Genomic DNA, 19543 nt, shown 5'->3' with positions numbered 1-19543 from the left:
AATATGTGTTATTTTTTATATTAGAATAAATCAATAAAAGCATGTTTTTAAACAGGAAAAAAACACGTATTTTTCCAATTCAAAGGTACAAGGAAACAGAAAATACTCCAGTAAACTGCTGGAATTTATTTGGCTGATGTAACTGATAACTATATACCTTAATATGTTCATTTGTATTTTCTGATAGATGTACAATGAACAATAGTTAACACAACTAACTGTACCTGGAGGCAATATATATAGAAAAAACCCTGCGATCCCATTTTAACTAAAGTGGCAAATTCAGTTCAGTTCAGTCGCTCAGTCACGTCTGACTCTTTGCAACCCCATGAACTGCAGCACGCCAGGCCTCCCTGTCCATCACCAACTCCCGGAGTTTACCCAAACCCATGTCCATCAAGTCAGCGATGCCATCCAGCCATCTCATCCTCTGTCGTCCCCTTCTGCTCCTGCCCTCAATCTTTCCCAGAATCTGGGTCTTTTCCAATGAGTCAGCTCTTCACATCAGGTGGCCAAAGTATTGGAGTTTCAGCTTCAACATCAGTCCTTCCAATGAACACCCAGGACTGATCTCCTTTAGGATGGACTGGTTGGATCTCCTTGCAGTCCAAGGGACTCTCAAGAGTCTTCTCCAACACCACACTTCAAAAGCATCAATTCTTTGGTGCTCAGCTTTCTTCATCGTCCAATTCTCACATCCATACGTGACCACTGGAAAAACCATAGCCTTGACTAGACAGACCTTTGTTGGCAAAGTAATGTCTCTGCTTTTTAATATGCTGTCTAGGTTGGTCATAACTCTCCTTCCAAGGAGTAAGTGTCTTTTAATTTCATGGCTGCAATCACTATCTGCAGTGATTTTGGAGCCCAGAAAGATAAAGTCAGCCACTGTTTTCACTGTTTCCCCATCTATCAAAGTGGCAAAGAACTAAACAAAAATCAATTTGGGGACAGAAGTTTCCAGGAACTGAAATATCTTTAATCTGAGAGTTCAGAACATACTGATCTATGACATCTTGGCCTAAATAATTGAGTATCATTTCTAACTATTTCACTTGATATTAGAACTTCTCACTAAAACAGATCCCTGACTAGCAAACCTACTAGACATCACCACAACCAAATATTGATGTGAAGTATAAATGACTTGGGTGGGGGTGATCCACGTACCTTGAGTCATCTGTTTACTAACTGAGAAAGTGAGAAAGTTGGCCACTAAAGTTCTAAACAGTAGATTATCTTTCTGTTGCATTTTAAGAAATGATGGAAGAGCAAAACTTATTTTTGTGAGACTACTTTATTTCATTATCTCCATAATTCAGAAGAGCACAAGCTTCAAATGATAGAGCAATTTCATTTAGGAAATACATTACAAATTAACAAGGACATACAGAAAATGTAGAAAATCTAGTTTTAATTCAATTCAGTAAAGATTAAATATTCTAAGTAGTGGAATAATTGAGCTTAAAGAAATAAGGTTTAAAGGTGTTTTCAGTCTCACCAATTAAGACCATTACTCTGTGTTGCTTGATAATCTTCTACATATGTTGAACATTAAAGATGACAAACCCAAGAAGGAAAAGAAAAGACCAAATGTAAGATTATACTTTCAGTTCAGTTCAGCCGTTCAGTCGTGTCCGACTCTTTGCGACCCCATAAACTGCAGCATGCCAGGCCTCCCTGTCCATCACCAACTCCCAGAGTCCATCCAACCCATGTCCATTGAGTCAGTGATGCCATCAAGCCATCTCATCCTCTGTCGTCCCCTTCTGCTCCTGCCCTCAATCTTTCCTAGTATCAGGGTCTTTTCCAATGAGTCAGCTCTTCGCATCAGGTGGCCAAAGTATTGGAGTTTCAACATCAGTCCTTCCAACGAACACCCACGACTGATCTCCTTTAGGATGGACTGGTTGGATCTCCTTGCAGTCCAAGGGACTCTCAAGAGTCTTCTCCAACACCACAGTTCAAAAGCATCAATTCTTCTGTGCTTTACTAGAGCACAAAACTAAAGACACTGGGATAATGAAAGCACAAGAGAGCTGCCATGTTACAGCCAGAGGTACAGAAACTGTGCCCTCTTGATTTCTGCCCTTCTTAAAAAACATACTATAATAAGGATACTCTTCTGCTCCTTTAAAATAATGATACTGATCAGTTCACCAGTTTTAACGGTATGAACCTCAAACTTACATAAATCTCCATCCAATCAAGAAAAAAGTGCAATGTAAAAAGTAACTATGTATAGGTCATTAATTCATATATATAAACACTGACGGTGTTAGAAGCTAGAGATACAAAGGAGATTAAGACATTTTTTTTTTCTCTTACAGAACTGAGAACTGCAAGTGGAAATGTCTAAAGTGGTCAGGGAAGGGGGGAAGAAAAGTGCACACCCCATTCACTTGACACAAACAGACTGAATGTCAGGAGCTGTCTAACGGCTGGGGCTATGGGAACACGGCACAGAGTCTGTTCTCATGGCACTAACATCCCAGCAGGAAAAACAAAAGTAGAACCTATCACGTGATGATGTCCAACATACAAATCAAAAAACACAGCAGGAAACAGAGACAGTCTCTCTGAGGAGGGACACTGGAGTTGAGACCGGAGAGGTGAAGATCGGAGTAAGAAAGCAGGGATGTCCTCGGCATGCTGAAAAACAGGGAGGTTGAAGTGGCTGGAGTGCTGGAAGTAGGGGGAAGAGACCAGAAGTGAGATCAGAGAGGTACAGAGGCCAGGTCTCTTTGTAGGAGTTTGGATTCTATTCTCAGTGTAACAATAAGCCTCTAGAGTGTTTGGAGCAAGGAAGTAACATGACCTTTAAACTAACACATTTAAAAGGTCAATTCCGGCCGCTGTGTGAAGAAGAGACTGCAGGAGCCCAAGAGGGAAGCCCTGTAGTTGTTCAGAGAGGAGAGGATGGTCGCTGTGGCCCAAGGTGACAGCAAGAGAAGGTGGTGGAAGCTACAGACATCATGCTGAGGGACTGACTGTGGAGAGTAAGAGAAAGGAGACAGGCATCAGGATGACTTAAGATTCTGGCCTGAGAAACTGGATACTCAGCCATGACATGAGAGAGTGGGCTGGAAGCAGGGAAGGGTAGTGGGTAGGGATTCAGGAGTATTGTTTCAGACATTTACACTTGTCTTATCTAGGTGGATATGTCAAGTATGCAGATATTAATAGATATACATGGTTACTGCTTTATACTAAAAAATTACTGATTGAGGGAACTGATCTTAAATCTAATCATTTTGGTGAGTCAATTCTAACAATCTACAGATTCTCTTAGACTTTCCCCTGCCATTGTATGTGGTGTTGCTAAAATGACCACTATCTTGGATTATCTCTACAGACAAATCACCTGCAAGTAACAACAATTCTATTTCTTCCTTTTAAATCCTCAGACCTTGTTTTCCTTTGTTATGCCTCATGTGGGCTAAGACTTGCCATAAAATGTTCCAAAGAGGTGGTGTCCAGCAATTGTTACTGTGACATTTACAGGATGCTCCCAGAATATGAGATAGAGGGAACAATGTATAAAAGACGATTACCTCACAGATAAACATGTATTTTCAAGACAACAGCAGATTTGTATCTAAGGAAAAATTTTACAGTTGAGTGGGTACAACACAAACTGTCATAGGCATATAATCTTATTTTCACAAAACCAAAAATCCAACAATATAGCTGTTGTGTACCCACAGCTGATTGAAATGGTTGCTATCATTTATTTAGAATGGCCATGACACTTGGTGCTTTAAAAAGCAAATGTCTACAAATCCAATAAGGCTGAAAAATAAACTGGAGAAGCAGTATGAAAAATGGTGCCCTTTGTTACTTCCACAGAAACAGAATCTGAGACATTAAAAAAGTAATACATGATCTTATGCTTTCTGCAGTGACTGCATTTGTTTTGGAAGCCTCAATACAATATTTTTATTTTCATGAAAATATTAACTGCTTATTTCGAGATAAGGAGATGAATAAGGACTATTTTCTGACTTCAAGTGAGAGAACAACTGGAGAGATACAAGAAATCTGTTTCTTGGTGAACTGTCAAGGTCAAAGTTAAGCATACAGTTCAGTTCAATCGCTCAGTTGTGTCCGACTCTTTGCAACCCCATGGACTGCAGCATGCCAGGACTCTCTGTCCATCACCAACTCCCAGAATTTACCCAAACTCATGTCCATTGAGTCAGTGATGCCATCCAACCATCTCATACTCTGTCGTCCTCTTCTGCTCCTGCCTTCAGTCTTTCCCAGCATCAGGGTCTTTTCCAGTGAGTCAGCTCTTCACATCAGGTGGCCAAAGTACTGGAGTTTCAGTTTCAACATCAGTCCTTCCAATGAACACCAAGGACTGATCTCCTTTAGGATGGATTGGTTTGATCTCCTTGCAGTCCAAGGGATTCTCAAGAGTCTTCTCCAACACCACACTTCAAAAGCATCAATTCTTCAGTTTTCAGCTTTCTTTATAGTCCAACTCTCATATCCATACATGACTACTGGAAAAACCATAGCCTTGACTAGATGGACCTTTGTTGGCAAAATAATGTCTCTGCTTTTTAATGCTGTCTAGGTTGGTCATAACTTTCCTTCCAAGGAGTAAATGGCTTTTAATTTCATGGCTGCAATCACCATCTGTAGTGATTTTGGAGCCCAAGAAAATAAAGTCAGCCACTGTTTCCCCATCTATTTGCCATCAAGTGATGGGACCAGATGCCATGATCTTAGTTTTCTGAATGTTGAACTTTAAGCCAACTTTTTCACTTTCCTCTTTCACTTTCATCAAGAGGCTCTTTAGTTCTTCTTCACTTTCTGTCATAAGGGTGGTGTCATCTGCATATCTGAGGTTATTGATATTTCTCCTGGCATACTTGATTCCAGCTTGTGCTTCTTCCAGCCCAGCATTTCTCATGATGTACTCTGTGTATAAGTTCAATAAGCAGGGTGACAACATACAGCCTTGATGTACTCCTTTCCTGATTTGGAACCAGTCTGTTGTTGCATGTCCAGTTCTAACTGTTGCTTCCTGACCTGCATACAGATTTCTCAAGAGGCAGGTCAGGTGGTCTGGTATTCCCATCTCTTTCAGAATTTTCCACAGTTTATTGTGATCCACACAGTCAAAGGCTTTGGCATAGTCAATAAAGCAGAAATAGATGTTTTTTCTGGAATTCTCTTGCTTTTTCGATGATCCAACAGATGTTGGCAATTTGATTTCTGGTTCCTCTGCCTTTTCTAAAACCAGCTTGAACATCTGGAAGTTCAAAGTTCACATACTATTGAAGCCTGGCTTGGAGAATTTTGAGCATTACTTTACTAGCGTGTGAGATGAGTGCAACTGTGTGATAGTTTGAGCATTCTTTGGCATTGCCTTTCTTTGGGATTGGAATGAAAACTGACCTTTTCCAGTCCTGTGGCCACTGCTGAGTTTTCCAAATTTGCTGGCATATTGAGTGCAGCAGTTTCACAGCATTATCTTTCAGGATTTGAAATAGTTCAACTGGAATTCCATCACCTCCACTAGCTTTCTTTGTAGGGATGCTTTCTAAGGCCCAGGAACGTGACTTCACATTCTAGGATGTCTGGCTCTAGGTGAGTGATCACACCACCGTGATTATCTGCAGACAAGACCTTCCCAAATAAAGCATACAGTACCTTCTGAGAGCTTTGGGAATGTGCGTGATCTATGAAATTTAAAATGTTTTCCTAAGGGTAATTACTACCTAAACCAAAGGTACTCTTTGGCCCAGTATTTCTTAGCGAATGATCTGTGGTCTACCTACATCTTAATCATCTAGGATGCGTGTAGAAATGCAGATTCCAGGGCTCTGCACCTCTGGAATCTGATTGCTTACTTCTAGTATGGAGCCCAGAGAACATCCTTGGACCACAGAGGAAAAAAGAAAGAAAAACTCAAAAGCAAACAAAAAACCCCAGTGTATTAGAAAGGTAAGAGAAATGGCTACAGTCTGCTCATATTGCCTCCCCACCACCAGTCTGCTACAGCCACTGAGAGGGGCCCCTGGCACCTACAGTTTCTCTAGGGGGAAAGAGAGAGCCCAAGGCAGACATTTAGCTCCCCTAGTGTTGTGGGGAGATAAAAGGACATCCAGAGTTCTGAGGCCCAAAGAACCCCACATAGGTTGAACTTGAAAAGGCACATTACGATTAAATTGTCAAAACTCAAAGAGAGAATCTTGAAAGCAGCAAAAGTGACACATCACACACAAGGAGCACACCCCCACCACATAAGAATACAGGAGGCCCCCCTCATCTATGGTTTCATTTTCTGCAGTTTCACTTACATGCATTCAACTGCGGCCTGAAAATACTAAATGAAAAATTCCAGAAATAAAAAATCCTTAAGTTTTAAACTGCACACCCCTCTGAGGAACATGATGCAACTTCGTGCTGTCTGGCTCTGCCCTGAGACTTGACTCCCCTTTGTCCCTTGTACCCTTTTGTACGTGTGACCCAGTGTCAGTATAGGAAAAAATGGAGTATATTCAGTGTTCAGTACCACCTGCAGTAACAGGGTAGTGTTTGAAATGTATGCCCCACGGATAAGGAGGAGCTACTGTACAAGTGGATTTCTCAATAGAAATTTTGTAGGTAAAGAGACAGTGGAATGACGTATTTAAAATATTAAAAGAAAATAACTATTAAACAACAATACAATACCCAGCAAAGCCATCATTCAGAAATGAAGGAGAGACTTCACTGAACAAACAAAATTTTGCGGGGGTAGTTCACTCTAACCCCTTCTAATAAATATTTCTTATACTTTTTAAAATAAAAGTCATTAACAGACCAACTGACAAAATTAAAATAATGTCTGTAGATTAAATACTAGTATATGTAAATGCTAATTTCCTGATTTTACTGTGATTTTTCTTTATAAATATATAAGAAATATAAGAAATATATATTGAAGTTTTTAGGGGTAAAAGAGCATCATGTCTACAACTGATTCTCAAAAAATTCAGAAAGATAATTACACATATACATATACAGAGATAGACAGGGAAAAAGAGATAAGGAAAGAAGTGGTGGAGAGGGAGATGATGAATGATCAAGCAAATGTGGTAAAATGTTACTAGGGGAATCTATCTAGGTCAGTAGTACAATTCTTTGACTATTTTTGCATTTATTTTCTAAAGTTATTTCAAAACAAATGGTTAAAAAATTAAATATAAACTGAAAAGTATAGTACATTTCTTTTAGGCAATATATGCTTAGATCTTTCCTTAATATAGTCTGACAGTTAGTGTTGAAACCACTCAGAATTATTGTAATATTTGATATGGTTGGGATTAAGTCTACCATCAAATTAGTACAGTCTTCAAGATGTATGCAAAGTGGTACCATTTTTTGCATATATGTCATTTCATGTACAGCTAAAAGCTCCAGAGCTATAAAATAAATTTAAGTTACATACCCAAATGGAATCTTAAGAAACAATTTAAGAACATGAACTTTTTCACAGAACTTAAAACAGATATTAGCAAGTTCTGGATCTGACCACAATCTTCTAGATGCTGATGGTTAACCGTAGGCAACCAAAATGGCTGTACTTGATATTAGTGAAAAGTAAAGTATACAATTAAAGAACCTCAACCATCCTAATTTGAAAAGTACTCCCTAGTCCAGTATTTTTGGCTTTTATCCTAGAGATACCAGGAAACTTAAAGATCAGAAGAGTCTGGTTCTTCTTGTGGACACTGCATATATACATACACACACAGATACACACATGTATTTCTTCTTAACTAACTGCACACAGTCACAATTCCAGCTGTTATAATATAATAACATCAACACTGCGCCCAACACCAGACATCTGCACTAGCTGCTCATCTGTCTGAAATGCTGTGCCCTCAGACTTCACCAGGTAAGCTGAAACATCACTTGAGAGAGACCTTCCTTACGGTCAAATCTGAAGAAGTCATAAAGTCTTGTCTATCCCAGACTCTTCTTGAGCTGACATTTTGTTCATTTACTTGGTGGCTTGTGGTTTTCCCCATTAGCACACAGATTGTACCAGGGCAGGAGTCTTGACTATCTGGTCTATTCAGCACAGTGGTAGTTTTAACATATGATCACAGATTCTCAGATAGGCCTCTCTTCAAGTAGTGGGGGCTTAATTCTGCTTTCCTTGGGGGTAACTTACTATGAATAAAACATGGTGGAGGTGGTTGTGTGTGATTTCCAGGACTCAATTATAAAAGACATCATGGCTTTCTCCTTGTGCTCTCTCTTCGATCTCCTGTTCTAGGGTCATCAGCTGCTGTGACACATGGCAGAGTACCACATGGTAAAGAATGAAGGTCTCTTGCCAACGGCCAGCAAGGAACTGGGGCCTTTTGCTAATGTTTCGTGAGTGAGGCCTACATCTTCAGATGCCTGCAACTCCAAATGATGTCTTGGCTGAAATGGCATGAGAGACCCTCGTGAGAGCCACAACTACTCAGACAGAATTGTTCTCAGGTTTCTTACAGAAACAGAAAGATAATAAATGTCTGCTGCTTTAAGCTTCTAGGTTTGGAGGTAATTTATTACAAAGCAATAGACAACAAACACAATGACGGAATCACCAGTTCTTACTATAATGCCTGGTGTATGTAAAGATACCAGTAAATATTTGCTGAATGACTGAACAAATTAGCTGAAAGGCTAACAAAACTGTGGGTGTTAGCAAACACCCACAGTTCAGTTCATTTCAGTTACTCAGTCGTGTCTGACTCTTTGCGACCCCATGGACTGCAGCACGCCAGGCCTCTCTGTCCATCACCAACTCCTGGAGTTTACCAAAACTCATGTCCATTGAGTCGGTGATGCCATCCAACCATCTCATCCTTTGTCATCCCCTTCTGCTCCTGCCTTCAGTCTTTCCCATCAGGGTCTTTTCAAATGAGTCAGCTCATCGCATCAGGTGGTCAAAGTATTGGAGTTTCAGCTTCAGCATCAGTCTCTCCAATGAATATTCACGACTGATTTCCTTTAGGATGGACTGGTTGGATCTCCTTGCAGTCCAAGGGACTCTCAAGAGTCTTCTCCAACACCACACTTCAAAAGCATCAATTCTTCTGCGCTCAGCTTTCTTCATCGTCCAACTCTCACAACCATACATGACCACTGGAAAAACCATAGCTTTGACTGGATGGACCTTTGTTGGCAAAGTAATGTCTCTGCTTTTTAATGCTGTCTAGGTTGGTCATAACTTTCCTTCCAAGGAGTAAGCGTCTTTTAATTTCATGGCTGCAGTCACCATCTGCAGTGATTCTAGAGCCCAAAACCATAAAGTCTGTCACTGTTTCCATTGTTTCACAATCTATTTGCCATGAAGTGATGGGACCAGATGCCATGATCTTAATTTTCTGAATGTTGAGTTTTAAGCCAACTTTTTTCACTCTCCTCTTTCACTTTCATCAAGAGGCTCTTTAGTTCTTTGCTTTCTGCCTTAAGTGTGGCGTCATCTGCATATCTGAGGTTATTGATATTTCTCCTGGCAATCTTGATGCCAGCTTGTGCTTCATCCAGTCCAGCATTTCTCATGATGTACTCTGCATATAAGTTAAATAAGCAAGGTGACAACATACAGACTTGACGTACTCCTTTCCTGATTTGGAACCAGTCTGTTGTTGCATGTCCAGTTCTAACTGTTGCTTCCTGACCTGCATACAGGTTTCTCAAGAGGCAGGTCAGGTGGTCTGGTATTCTCACCTCTTTAAGAATTTCCCACAGTTTGTTGTGATAAACACAGTCAAAGGCTTTGGCATAGTCAATAAAGCAGAAATAGATGTTTTTCTGGAATTCTCTTGCTTTTTTGATGATCCAACTGATGTTGGCAATTTGATCTCTGGTTCCTCTGCCTTTTCTAAAACCAGCTTGAACATCTGGAAGTTCATGGTTCACATATTGTTGAAGCCTGGCTTGGAGAATTTTGAGCATTACTTTACTAGCATGTGAGATGACTGCAATTGTGTGGTAGTTTGAGCATTCTTTGGCATTGCCTTTCTTTGGGATTGGAACGAAAACTGATCTTTTCCAGTCCTATGGCCACTGCTGAGTTTTCCAAATTTGCTGGCATACTGAGTGCAGCACTTTCACAGCATCATCTTTCAGGATTTGAAATAGCTGAATTGGAATTCCATCACCTCCACTAGCTTTGTTTGTAGTGATGCTTCCTAAGGCCCACTTGACTTTGCATTCCAGGATGTCTGGCTCTAGATGAGTGATCACACCATCGTGATTATCTGGGTCATGAAGATTTTTTTGGAGAGTTCTTCTGTGTATTCTTGCCACCTCTTCTTAATATCTTCTGCTTCTGTTAGGTCCATACCATTTCTGTCCTTTATTGTGCCCATCTTTGCATGAAATGTTCCCTTGGTATCTCTAATTTTCTTGAAGAGATCTCTGGTCTTTCCCACTCTATTGATTCCCTCTATCTCTTTGCACTGATCACTGAAGAAGGCTTTCTTATTTCTCCTTGCTATTCTTTGGAACTCTGCATTCAAATGGGAATATCTTTCCTTTTCTCCTTCGACTTTCGCTTCTCTTTTCTTTTTTTAAAAATAAATTTATTTATTTTAGTTGGGGGCTAATTACTTTACAATATTGTAGTGGTTTTTGCCATACATTGACATGAATCAGCCATGCGTTTACATGTGTTCCCCATCCTGAACCCCCCTCACACCTCTCTCCCCATCCCATCCCTCTGGGTCATCCCATTGCCCCAGCCCTGAGCATTTGTCTCATGCACTGAACCTGGTTCTCTTCTTTTCTCAGCTATTTGTAAGGCCTCTTCAGACAACCAATTTGACTTTTTGCATTTCTTTTCCATGGGGATGGTCTTGATCCCTGCCTCCCGTACAATGTCACGAACCTCCATCCACAGTTCTTCAGGTACCCTGTCTATCAGATCTAATCCCTTGAATCTGTTTCTTACTTTCACTGTATAATCGTAAGCAATTTGATGTAGGTCATATCTGAATGGTCTAGTGGTTTTCCCTAGAAAAAGTGGTTTTCTTCAATTTCAGTCTGAATTTGGCAATAAGGAGTTCATGATCTGAGCCACAGTCAGCTTCCGGTCTTGTTTTTACTGACTGTATAGAGCTGCTCCATCTTTGGCTGCAAACGATATAACCAACCTGATTTTGGTATTGACCATCTGGTGATGTCCATGTGTAGAGTCTTCTCTTGTGTTGTTGGAAGAGAGTGTTTGCTATGACCAGTGCGTTCTCTCGGCAAAACTCTATTAGCCTTTGCCCTGCTTCCTTCTGTATTCCAAGGCCAAATTTGCCTGTTACCCCAGGTATTTCTTGACTTTCTACTTTTGCATTCCAGTCCCCTCTAATGAAAAGGACATGTGTTTTGGGTGTTAGTTCTAGAAAGTCTTGTAGGTCTTCATAGAACCGTTCAACCTCAGCTTCTTCAGCATTACTGTTCGGAGCATAGACTTGGATTACTGTGATATTAAATGGTTTGCCTTGGAAACAAACAGAGATCATTTTGTCGTTTTTGAGACTGCATTCAAGTGCTGCATTTCAGACTCTTTTGTTGACTATTTGTTGACTACTCCACTTCTTCTAAGGGATTCTTGCCCACAGTAGTAGATATAATGGTCATCTGAGTTAAATTCACCCATATCAATTCTTACTATAATGCCTGGTGTATGTAAAGATCCCAGTAAATATTTGCTGAATGACTGAACAAATACGTTAGCAAACACCCAGAACCTACGCTCATATAACATTTTAATGTTTGCAACTGTTGATGCCGAATAAGTCTTCTCATTTCATCCTTATAGCAACCTTACATAAAGCATAACCTTACATCACATATAAGATACATCAGGCCAAGAAATGATCTTCCCCCATTTGCAAATGAAAGTTGTGCTCAGAACCTGAGTGGTTTCTCTCAAGGCTACACAGCTGGTTAACATAGAACTCAAGTCTCTTGATTTCTAATCTCCTAACACATGGCTCCACAATCCTAGGAAAAGACATTATAAAAGGTGGCCTCATGTCAATAATATTAAACCATTACTGATACTCATTACAACATTCTGGTGTTTAGCTGAAACAAACACTGATAGAACACTACAGGCACATTATCCAACATTATATTATGTAGTCAGCACGTTTTTAAACAAAACATTATCAAGTAATTGATAACTGTATTAAAACAAAAGGGTGAGTCAGGGAGGAGAAAAATATACATAAAAGTATCTTGGAAAATTCTGTCTTTCATAGTTCTACTTCCCATGATCCTGAGATCAAGAAAGCAGAGCTCATGTCTTTGCAGAAGATCCTGCAAGTCCTTGGGGCTGAAGCAGATGAAAGAGGGAAGGGGGACTAAGCTTTTCATGTGATAAACTTCCCTGAAGCAGGGGTTAAGTTTCACTTTCAGACTGAGGGTTTTCACTCAGGAGATCACGTACAGGTGATACAAGAAAGGATGGGGCTGAAGCTCTTGGCTTACTAGAAAAGTCATAGAGCAGCACATGGGCTATACAGCTAGGGAGCACAAAAAGTGAGAAAGCAGTGCAGAAATGACTGTTGCTGTTTAATCGCTAAATCGTATCCGACTCTTTGCAACCCCATGCTCCTCTGTCCATGGGATTTCCCAGACAAGAATAATGGTGTGGGTTACCATTTCCTCCTCCAGGGGATCTTACCACCCAGGGATCAAATCCACGTCTCTTGCATTGGCAGGTGGATTCTTTACTACTGACCCATCAGGGAAGCCACAGAAATGACTACAGGAGGTCAAAAGACAGTGTTCATCTCGCAATCTCTCTGCCCAGTGGAAGCTGGGGGGTTCCCCCAAGGAGAATCTGGGGGAGGCAGCACCCCAGGAGTGGAGACCAGAAGCTGCAGTCAGAAGCCAACTTCACCTCAGCTCTGACCTGGGCCTTGTGGACTGATTTGATGATGAGAGTAAGATGCCACGTGAGGCACACAAATGTGTCTTAGGCCCCCGATCCCCTACAAGTAAGCCCTGAGGCCTCTATCATCTGATTATAATACACTCTTTAAGTAAGCTGCCTTCTTTCACAAAGCGGCTGCATTTTGTCATTTCATCCATACCTGTGCTTTACAACCTCATCAGAAGCGATGTCTCCACTGTCCTTCAAGATGTCTCGAGGAAAGGAGTGTACCCTTGGCCCCAGCGCAGAGTAGACTAAAAGGTGACTGTGTAGATGCTCACCCCATTTCCCTTCACTGGCTCCTCTGCTCCTCTTTCAAAGCATATCCCCCTCTAATTTTTAACTAACTCTCTATATTTCTCTTCCAGCTAAAAGAGAAAATAGTGAATGCTGAAGGATTCCATTATAAGAATATCAAAGAGAACGCAATACAGGGCTAGTAATCAGAAGATAAGGAATTCTATCTGAAACTCTGCCAGTCTTACCTTGGTTAGCACATCCCTTGGTTCTACGACTCTTAGAGTCCTCATGTATCAAACAAGGGGGCTCAACAAGACAACCAGTTAGGGTCTCCTGAGATGAGAATTCTCTCTCACTACATGATAACCTCCTCCTCTAGGGGCCTGCAGGCAGACCCTTGATGATAACTGAAGACAGAAGTGCAGTCCATAAAAAGTGGCTGGACCACAGGAGAAGTCATTAGGGAGCTGGAAAGCTGAAACTCTTCCAAAGCGAGGGGTGTTTCAGCTACAAGTAAACCACTCTGTATGTGATGACATGCAAGTTCAGATTTAAACCCGGTTTTCCATATGCAATACTTGAAATACATGATATGATGTGATTTATAATCTGCTTTTCCCCCTTCACCAAACTAGTATGAGAGAAAAGGACAGCAGGAATTCCCCTGGAAAGAACTAAAAGTATGTCGGTATCTTAATGAATATATAAAACTTCATATATTAAAATAAATAAAAGCAGTTATCATCCAATTAAAAATAAATCTTAAAAAAGAGGAAAAAGAAACACACATATATTACTTCCTTACCTTTTCTGTTGGTATGAACTGAGTCCAAGTGTTGTCTCAGTCTGTGAAGGAAAAAAATGATGGTGAAAACACAGAAACCAAATCTTTATACTACAGACATACAGAACATCCACATATTTTATTACAGCTTCAACTTTGATTTTATACTCACTTTCAGGTTACATCTGATCCCTAAATCATGTGAAATGAACTGTCACACCATTATTATTCAAATGAGAGGACAATTTGGATTAAATTTTAAGCAGACATGGAAATAATACAAAGTACTGATAATTGATTTTTAGAAGTTTGCCAAATCAATACAGCCTATAAGAAGAGTCCCCTGTGAGGTTACATGTGTCTCTCACTGTTCATGGCTTCCCAGCTGCATTCAGGGACTGGTGTACTATGGTTCCCACCACCATGGAGCTTGAGGTATGGGGGGAGTCAGTCATTTTAAAACTAAACAAATACATATTTGTACACTGAATCAAGGACTTCAGAAAGTTGTTATGAAATTAGAAAGACACTATGAAAGAAAATAAATAGGTAACATGCTTAAATATGGCACGAGGAAAGGCCTGTCTGAAGAGATAACATTTATACTGAAACCTAAGCGGGGCTGTGTGGCAGTGGAGAAAATAGCACCTGCAAGGGTCCTGGTACAAGGAAGAGCATGGGTGCTCAAGAAACAGATGGCAGATTTATGTGGCTGGAGCTTAGAGAGCAGAGGAAGAGAAGCAGAAATGAGGCTGCAGGCAAGGCAGCACCCAGTTATGTTGTGCCCTGGTAAGAAGTCTGGGTTGTGTTGTCCTCTAAATGCAGTGCAAGGGGTCTGAAGTTGTAGGAGACAAACAGAGACAGACACAGTCCATACGACCTGAGTGCTAAAGACATTACTCTGGCTGTAGGGTAGGAAATGGATTAGAAGAGTCAGCAATCACTATTCTAGGTATATAACCAAAAGAACTGAAAAACAGAGCAGGGACTGAGCAGGCATTTAGACACCCATATTCAGCAGCATTATTCACAACTGCAATGCATGGAAGCAACCCATGTGTCTATTGATGGATAAATGAAAAAAAACCAAAATGTGGCTTACAAATACAAACGAATATTGTTCAGCCTTGAAAAGGAAAGAAATTCTGATACACACTACTACCTGGATGAACCCTGAAGACTAAGTTGACACGTAGGCTACATGAAATAAGCCAGTCACAAAAGGACAAAAACTACATGATTCCACTTACATGAGATTCTCAGACCAATCAAAGTCAGAGACAGACAGTGGAATGCTGGTTGCCAGGGGCTGCAGTAAAGCGAACGGGGGATCATTTAATGGGCCCAGTTTCAGTGCAGAATGAATAAGACAGTTCTGGAGCTAGATGGTGCTAATGCAGAAATAAACATATACGTACTTAACACCACTGAAATATACACCTAAATATGGTTAAAACTGTAATTTTATGTCATGTATATTTTACTACCAAAATAAAAAAAGCTATAGTAATCAAACCAGTGTGGCACCGGCAGAAAGACAAACAGATCAATGGAACTGGAGAAGGGTCAAAAGTGAACTCACACATTTATGGTCAACTTGATTTTCAACAAAGGCATCAATGTAATTCAACAGAGAAACATGTATCTTTTCAACAAATGGTGCTGGAACAACTGGACAAAGCTGTGTGGAAGAAAATGAGCTTTTTAGCCTTGTATTGAGCTTCCCTGTGGCTCAGATGGTAAAGAATTTGCCTGCAATGAAGGAGACCTGGGTTTGATCCCTGGGTTGGGAAGATCCCCTAGAGAAGGAAATGGCAACCCAATCCAGTCTTCTTGCCTGGAGAATTCCCTGGACAGAGGAGCCTGGCAGGTTACAATCCACGGGGTCACAAAGAGTCGGACATGACCTTCACTTTTCACTATCCTTGTATCAGACCATGCGCTCAGATTAATTTTAGATAAATCACAGTTCTAAGCATAAAATTATAAAGCTTCAACAGAAAAACATAGGAGATTATCTTTGCAATATTCTAATAGACAAAGATGTTCTGAACAGTACCAAAAAAAAAAAAAACCACTAGTCATCGAAGAAAAAAAAAATTACACGTTGGACTTCAGTGAATTTTTGAAAATACGCTCACCAAAAGACAGTTACAAAAATGAAAAGGCAATCCACATACTGCAGAAAAAATATCTGCAAATCACCTATTTGATGAAGGACTTGTACCCTGAACATATGACGAACTTATGAAGCTGAATAATAAGAAAACCACTCAATATTTTTAAATGGGCAAGTCTACAAATGTCAGTGAAGCACATGAGACGATGCTCAGCATCAGTTATCAAGGCATGGTGACCTATAATAATGTCCAAAATGGAAAAGACTATCCATACTAATGGTTGGCAAGAACATGCAGTAACAGACTTTCAGACACTGCTGGTGGGAATGTAAAACAGAATCATCATGTTAGAAGAAGCTTGGCAATTTCTAAAGTTAAACTTAAAACACCTACAAATGTGACCAACCCACTTCACTCGTAGACAACTGCCCAAGGGAAACAAAAGCAGATGTCCAAACACAAGAATGTTTATAGCATCTTTATTCATAGTAGGTCCAATACTGGAATAATCCAAATTTCCATCAACAGATGAACTGACACATGGATTGTGGTATGAACAATGGAATACTACTCAGCAATAAAGAGTAAACTCAAAGACTGGAAACCTTTCTTTTTTTCTATTAAGTATTTCTTTATTATTTTGGAAAAAATATTTTTATTTTCAAAGAATAGAAAATAACATTTGAATGGGAAAAAAAAGCATAAACTATTATACATGCAACGCTGATGACTCTTAAAATAATTATGCTGAGTCAAATTCCCCAAAAGTACATGCTATATGATTGTTTATATAAAATGATTTAAAATATGAACTGACAGTGTCAGAAAGCAAATGAATAGCTGCCTAGAGATGGAGAGTGAGGGACAAGTGATCACCGAGGGTCACGAGTAAACTCGGCACCATCGATACAGAGATTTATCATCGTGATTGCAGTAATACTTTCACAGGGGTATAATACACCAAACTTTCCACACTGTACACCTCAAACAGTTTACTGTATGTCACTTTTACTTCAATAAAAAAGTACAACCTAAGAATTCCAGGTCTGTGGCCCCCATCTTGAGTTGACAGAAAGGAGACTCAAGAAGTATATCATCCACGTATACTTTCTGAAGGGGAAAAAAATATCTTCATGAAGAAAATCTGCCCAAGAAGATTACTTATGAAGAATTGCAAATAAGGAAGCTGTCTTGTGAAAGATAAGCAGATACAGTAAAGGAACTGTAGAAATAAGGTTCACAAAGCTGAAAGTAAATATTGTTTTTCAAGTATAAGCCACAAAATAGAAAAGTCATTTAACTATAATAAACAAGAATAAAGATCTGAGCACATGCCAATAATAAAACTCTAAATACTGAGAGAAAAGGGAAAATCATAAGAGACACTATTGTGTGTCTGAAGTAACTTAAGAAATAAAGGTTTACAAATATCTTAAATACGTATCTGAAAATTAAGCCTCTAAATCAAGAGATAAAACAAAAAGGCAAGTATAAAAATTAGATGGACTAGATTAAACACATATATAGTATGATTAAATGAGATAAACTTCTCTATTAAGAAAAACAAAATTATCGTGTCAAAAAAGCAAAGTCCAACTATGAACTGTAAATACCTAATACAAAATGATGCAGAAAATCTTGAAAGCCGAAGAATGAGCAAAAATAAACAGGGTAAATACCTCCACCCTCTCTCCCCAAAAAAGAAGAGAAAAATCAAGCAAATAAGCATTATATGAGCAACAATGAAAAGATCTTGCTACTGGGTGCAAGTATTTTTATAATGGCAAAAAGAAAGAAAACTAATATTGTAAAGTAAAAAATAAATAAATAAATTTTTTAAAAAAAGAAAGAAAAATAAAGAAACTGGGGAAAAGAATACTGTAACCGAAACGTAAGCAAAGAGCAAGAGGCAATTCACTTAAAGAAAAACAAATGGCCAGTAATCATATGAAAAAGACGGCTAGCTCACTAAACTGTGAAGCAATCCCTACAAGAAACTCAGATTTCTTATTTCACCATGTGATTAGCAGAAACCTCTGAGCTTCATGCTCAGAGATAAGGGTCTGTCAAGAGCACTCAGGGCCCAAGAAAATGCCTGTGCCATATATTTCTGTGTCTTCTATCAAATAGAGGAGATACTTACAATATTGCAAAGTAAACTTCACTGAATCACAAATACATGAAGTTGGTGATGCCTGACATATTGCAAATGATCTTTTCACTGTGTCTATCTACAACGATAAGCACAGATTCCTTCCTGCCCACAATTCAGACTCCACTCTTCCATAGCATTTAAGGGCTCCGATCTCAGCCTAGCTCACTGCTAGGCCCCACATTCCAGAGGCGTCTGAGCATGGTCTCTCTCTCAGAGAGCACCCCACAGGGATATAGAGGAGGAAATTCTTCCAATCGAATGGAAAAGACTCTGCAAAAATATATATGTGCTATGTTTTCAAATATTATTAAATTCTCTTATCACAAAAATAATATATGTTTATCCCTGTAACCTAGTGGTTCTCAACTTTTTGTCTTCCAGGGTCATCTGGCAACATTCAGAAACTTCATTTTTCTGGCTGTGCCAGGTGGCATGTAGGGTCTTGGTTCCCTGACCAGGGATCCTTGCAGTGGAAGTGCGGAGTCTTAACCACTGGACTGCCAGGGAACTTCCAACATATCCTTGATAAGACTCTGTATGCCTAAAACTGACTTCTTTTGGCCTAATTGTTTAATTGTTCAGCCTGTGCCGAAGCTGGCCACTCATTTCCTTTTACACATATTTTACGTTATTTTCTTAGCGGTTACCATAAGTGGAGATTGTAATTTGTATGTTAAATTTACAACAAACTTGTTTGAATTAATACCAGCTTAGCTTCAATAGTCTATTCAACTCTTTCATTTTGCTATTTGGTTTCTACATGCCCTATACTGTTTTCATCCCTCATTTCCTTTAATCCTGTCATCTTTTGGCTTAGATGACTTTTTGGAAGTGAAATGTTTAAATTCCTTTTGTGTATTTTCTTTATTATTTTCTTTGTGGTTACTATGGGGATTAATCAAATATCCTAAAGTTGTAACAGTTTAATTTGAATTTTTATCAGCTTTAACTCAATCAAACTCAATGTGTACTTCTTTTCAGCTCCATCCCTACTTCTTTCACTTGTTGTCACAAAATTTATTCTTTATATACTTTGTATCCAAAATCAAATAATTATTTTAAGTGTGTTAGTCTTTATGTAGAAATCAAAACATGAAGTTACAAACCAAAGTGGCACTAATCATTGCTTTTAGACTATTAGGTTTGTTTTTTTAATGTATTAGTCTCCTAAATAATGTAGAAAACAAACAGTGGTGTTTGACACCACTGTTCCAATAATACCAGCCTGTAAACTGCCCATGTATTTACCTCTACTGTGATCTTCATTTCTTCACATGGCTTTACGTGGTTTAGTGTTCTTTCAT

At 39.4% G+C, this 19543-nt stretch overlaps 1 protein-coding gene across 6 annotated transcripts in view; it reads right to left on the bottom strand.

The window, feature by feature from the left end:
* The window catches only part of TMEM131 (transmembrane protein 131), a 180791-nt gene that overhangs the window by 105469 nt on the left and 55779 nt on the right, over window positions 1–19543 (bottom strand). For all 6 annotated transcript variants that reach the window (XM_081484467.1, XM_081484470.1, XM_081484471.1 and 3 more), the window contains exon 3: window positions 13986–14026. In XM_081484467.1, the coding sequence (XP_081340593.1) occupies window positions 13986–14026 (41 nt within the window). The remainder of the gene's footprint in view (window positions 1–13985; window positions 14027–19543) is intronic.

Source organism: Giraffa tippelskirchi, chromosome 4 (assembly GCF_054371585.1).
Source record: "Giraffa tippelskirchi isolate mGirTip1 chromosome 4, T2T-mGirTip1v1.2.pri, whole genome shotgun sequence".
In the NCBI taxonomy this organism is placed as follows: domain Eukaryota; kingdom Metazoa; phylum Chordata; class Mammalia; order Artiodactyla; family Giraffidae; genus Giraffa; species Giraffa tippelskirchi.
Note: the sequence above shows the minus strand (reverse complement) of the source record. Positions and strands in the feature narration are given on the sequence as shown.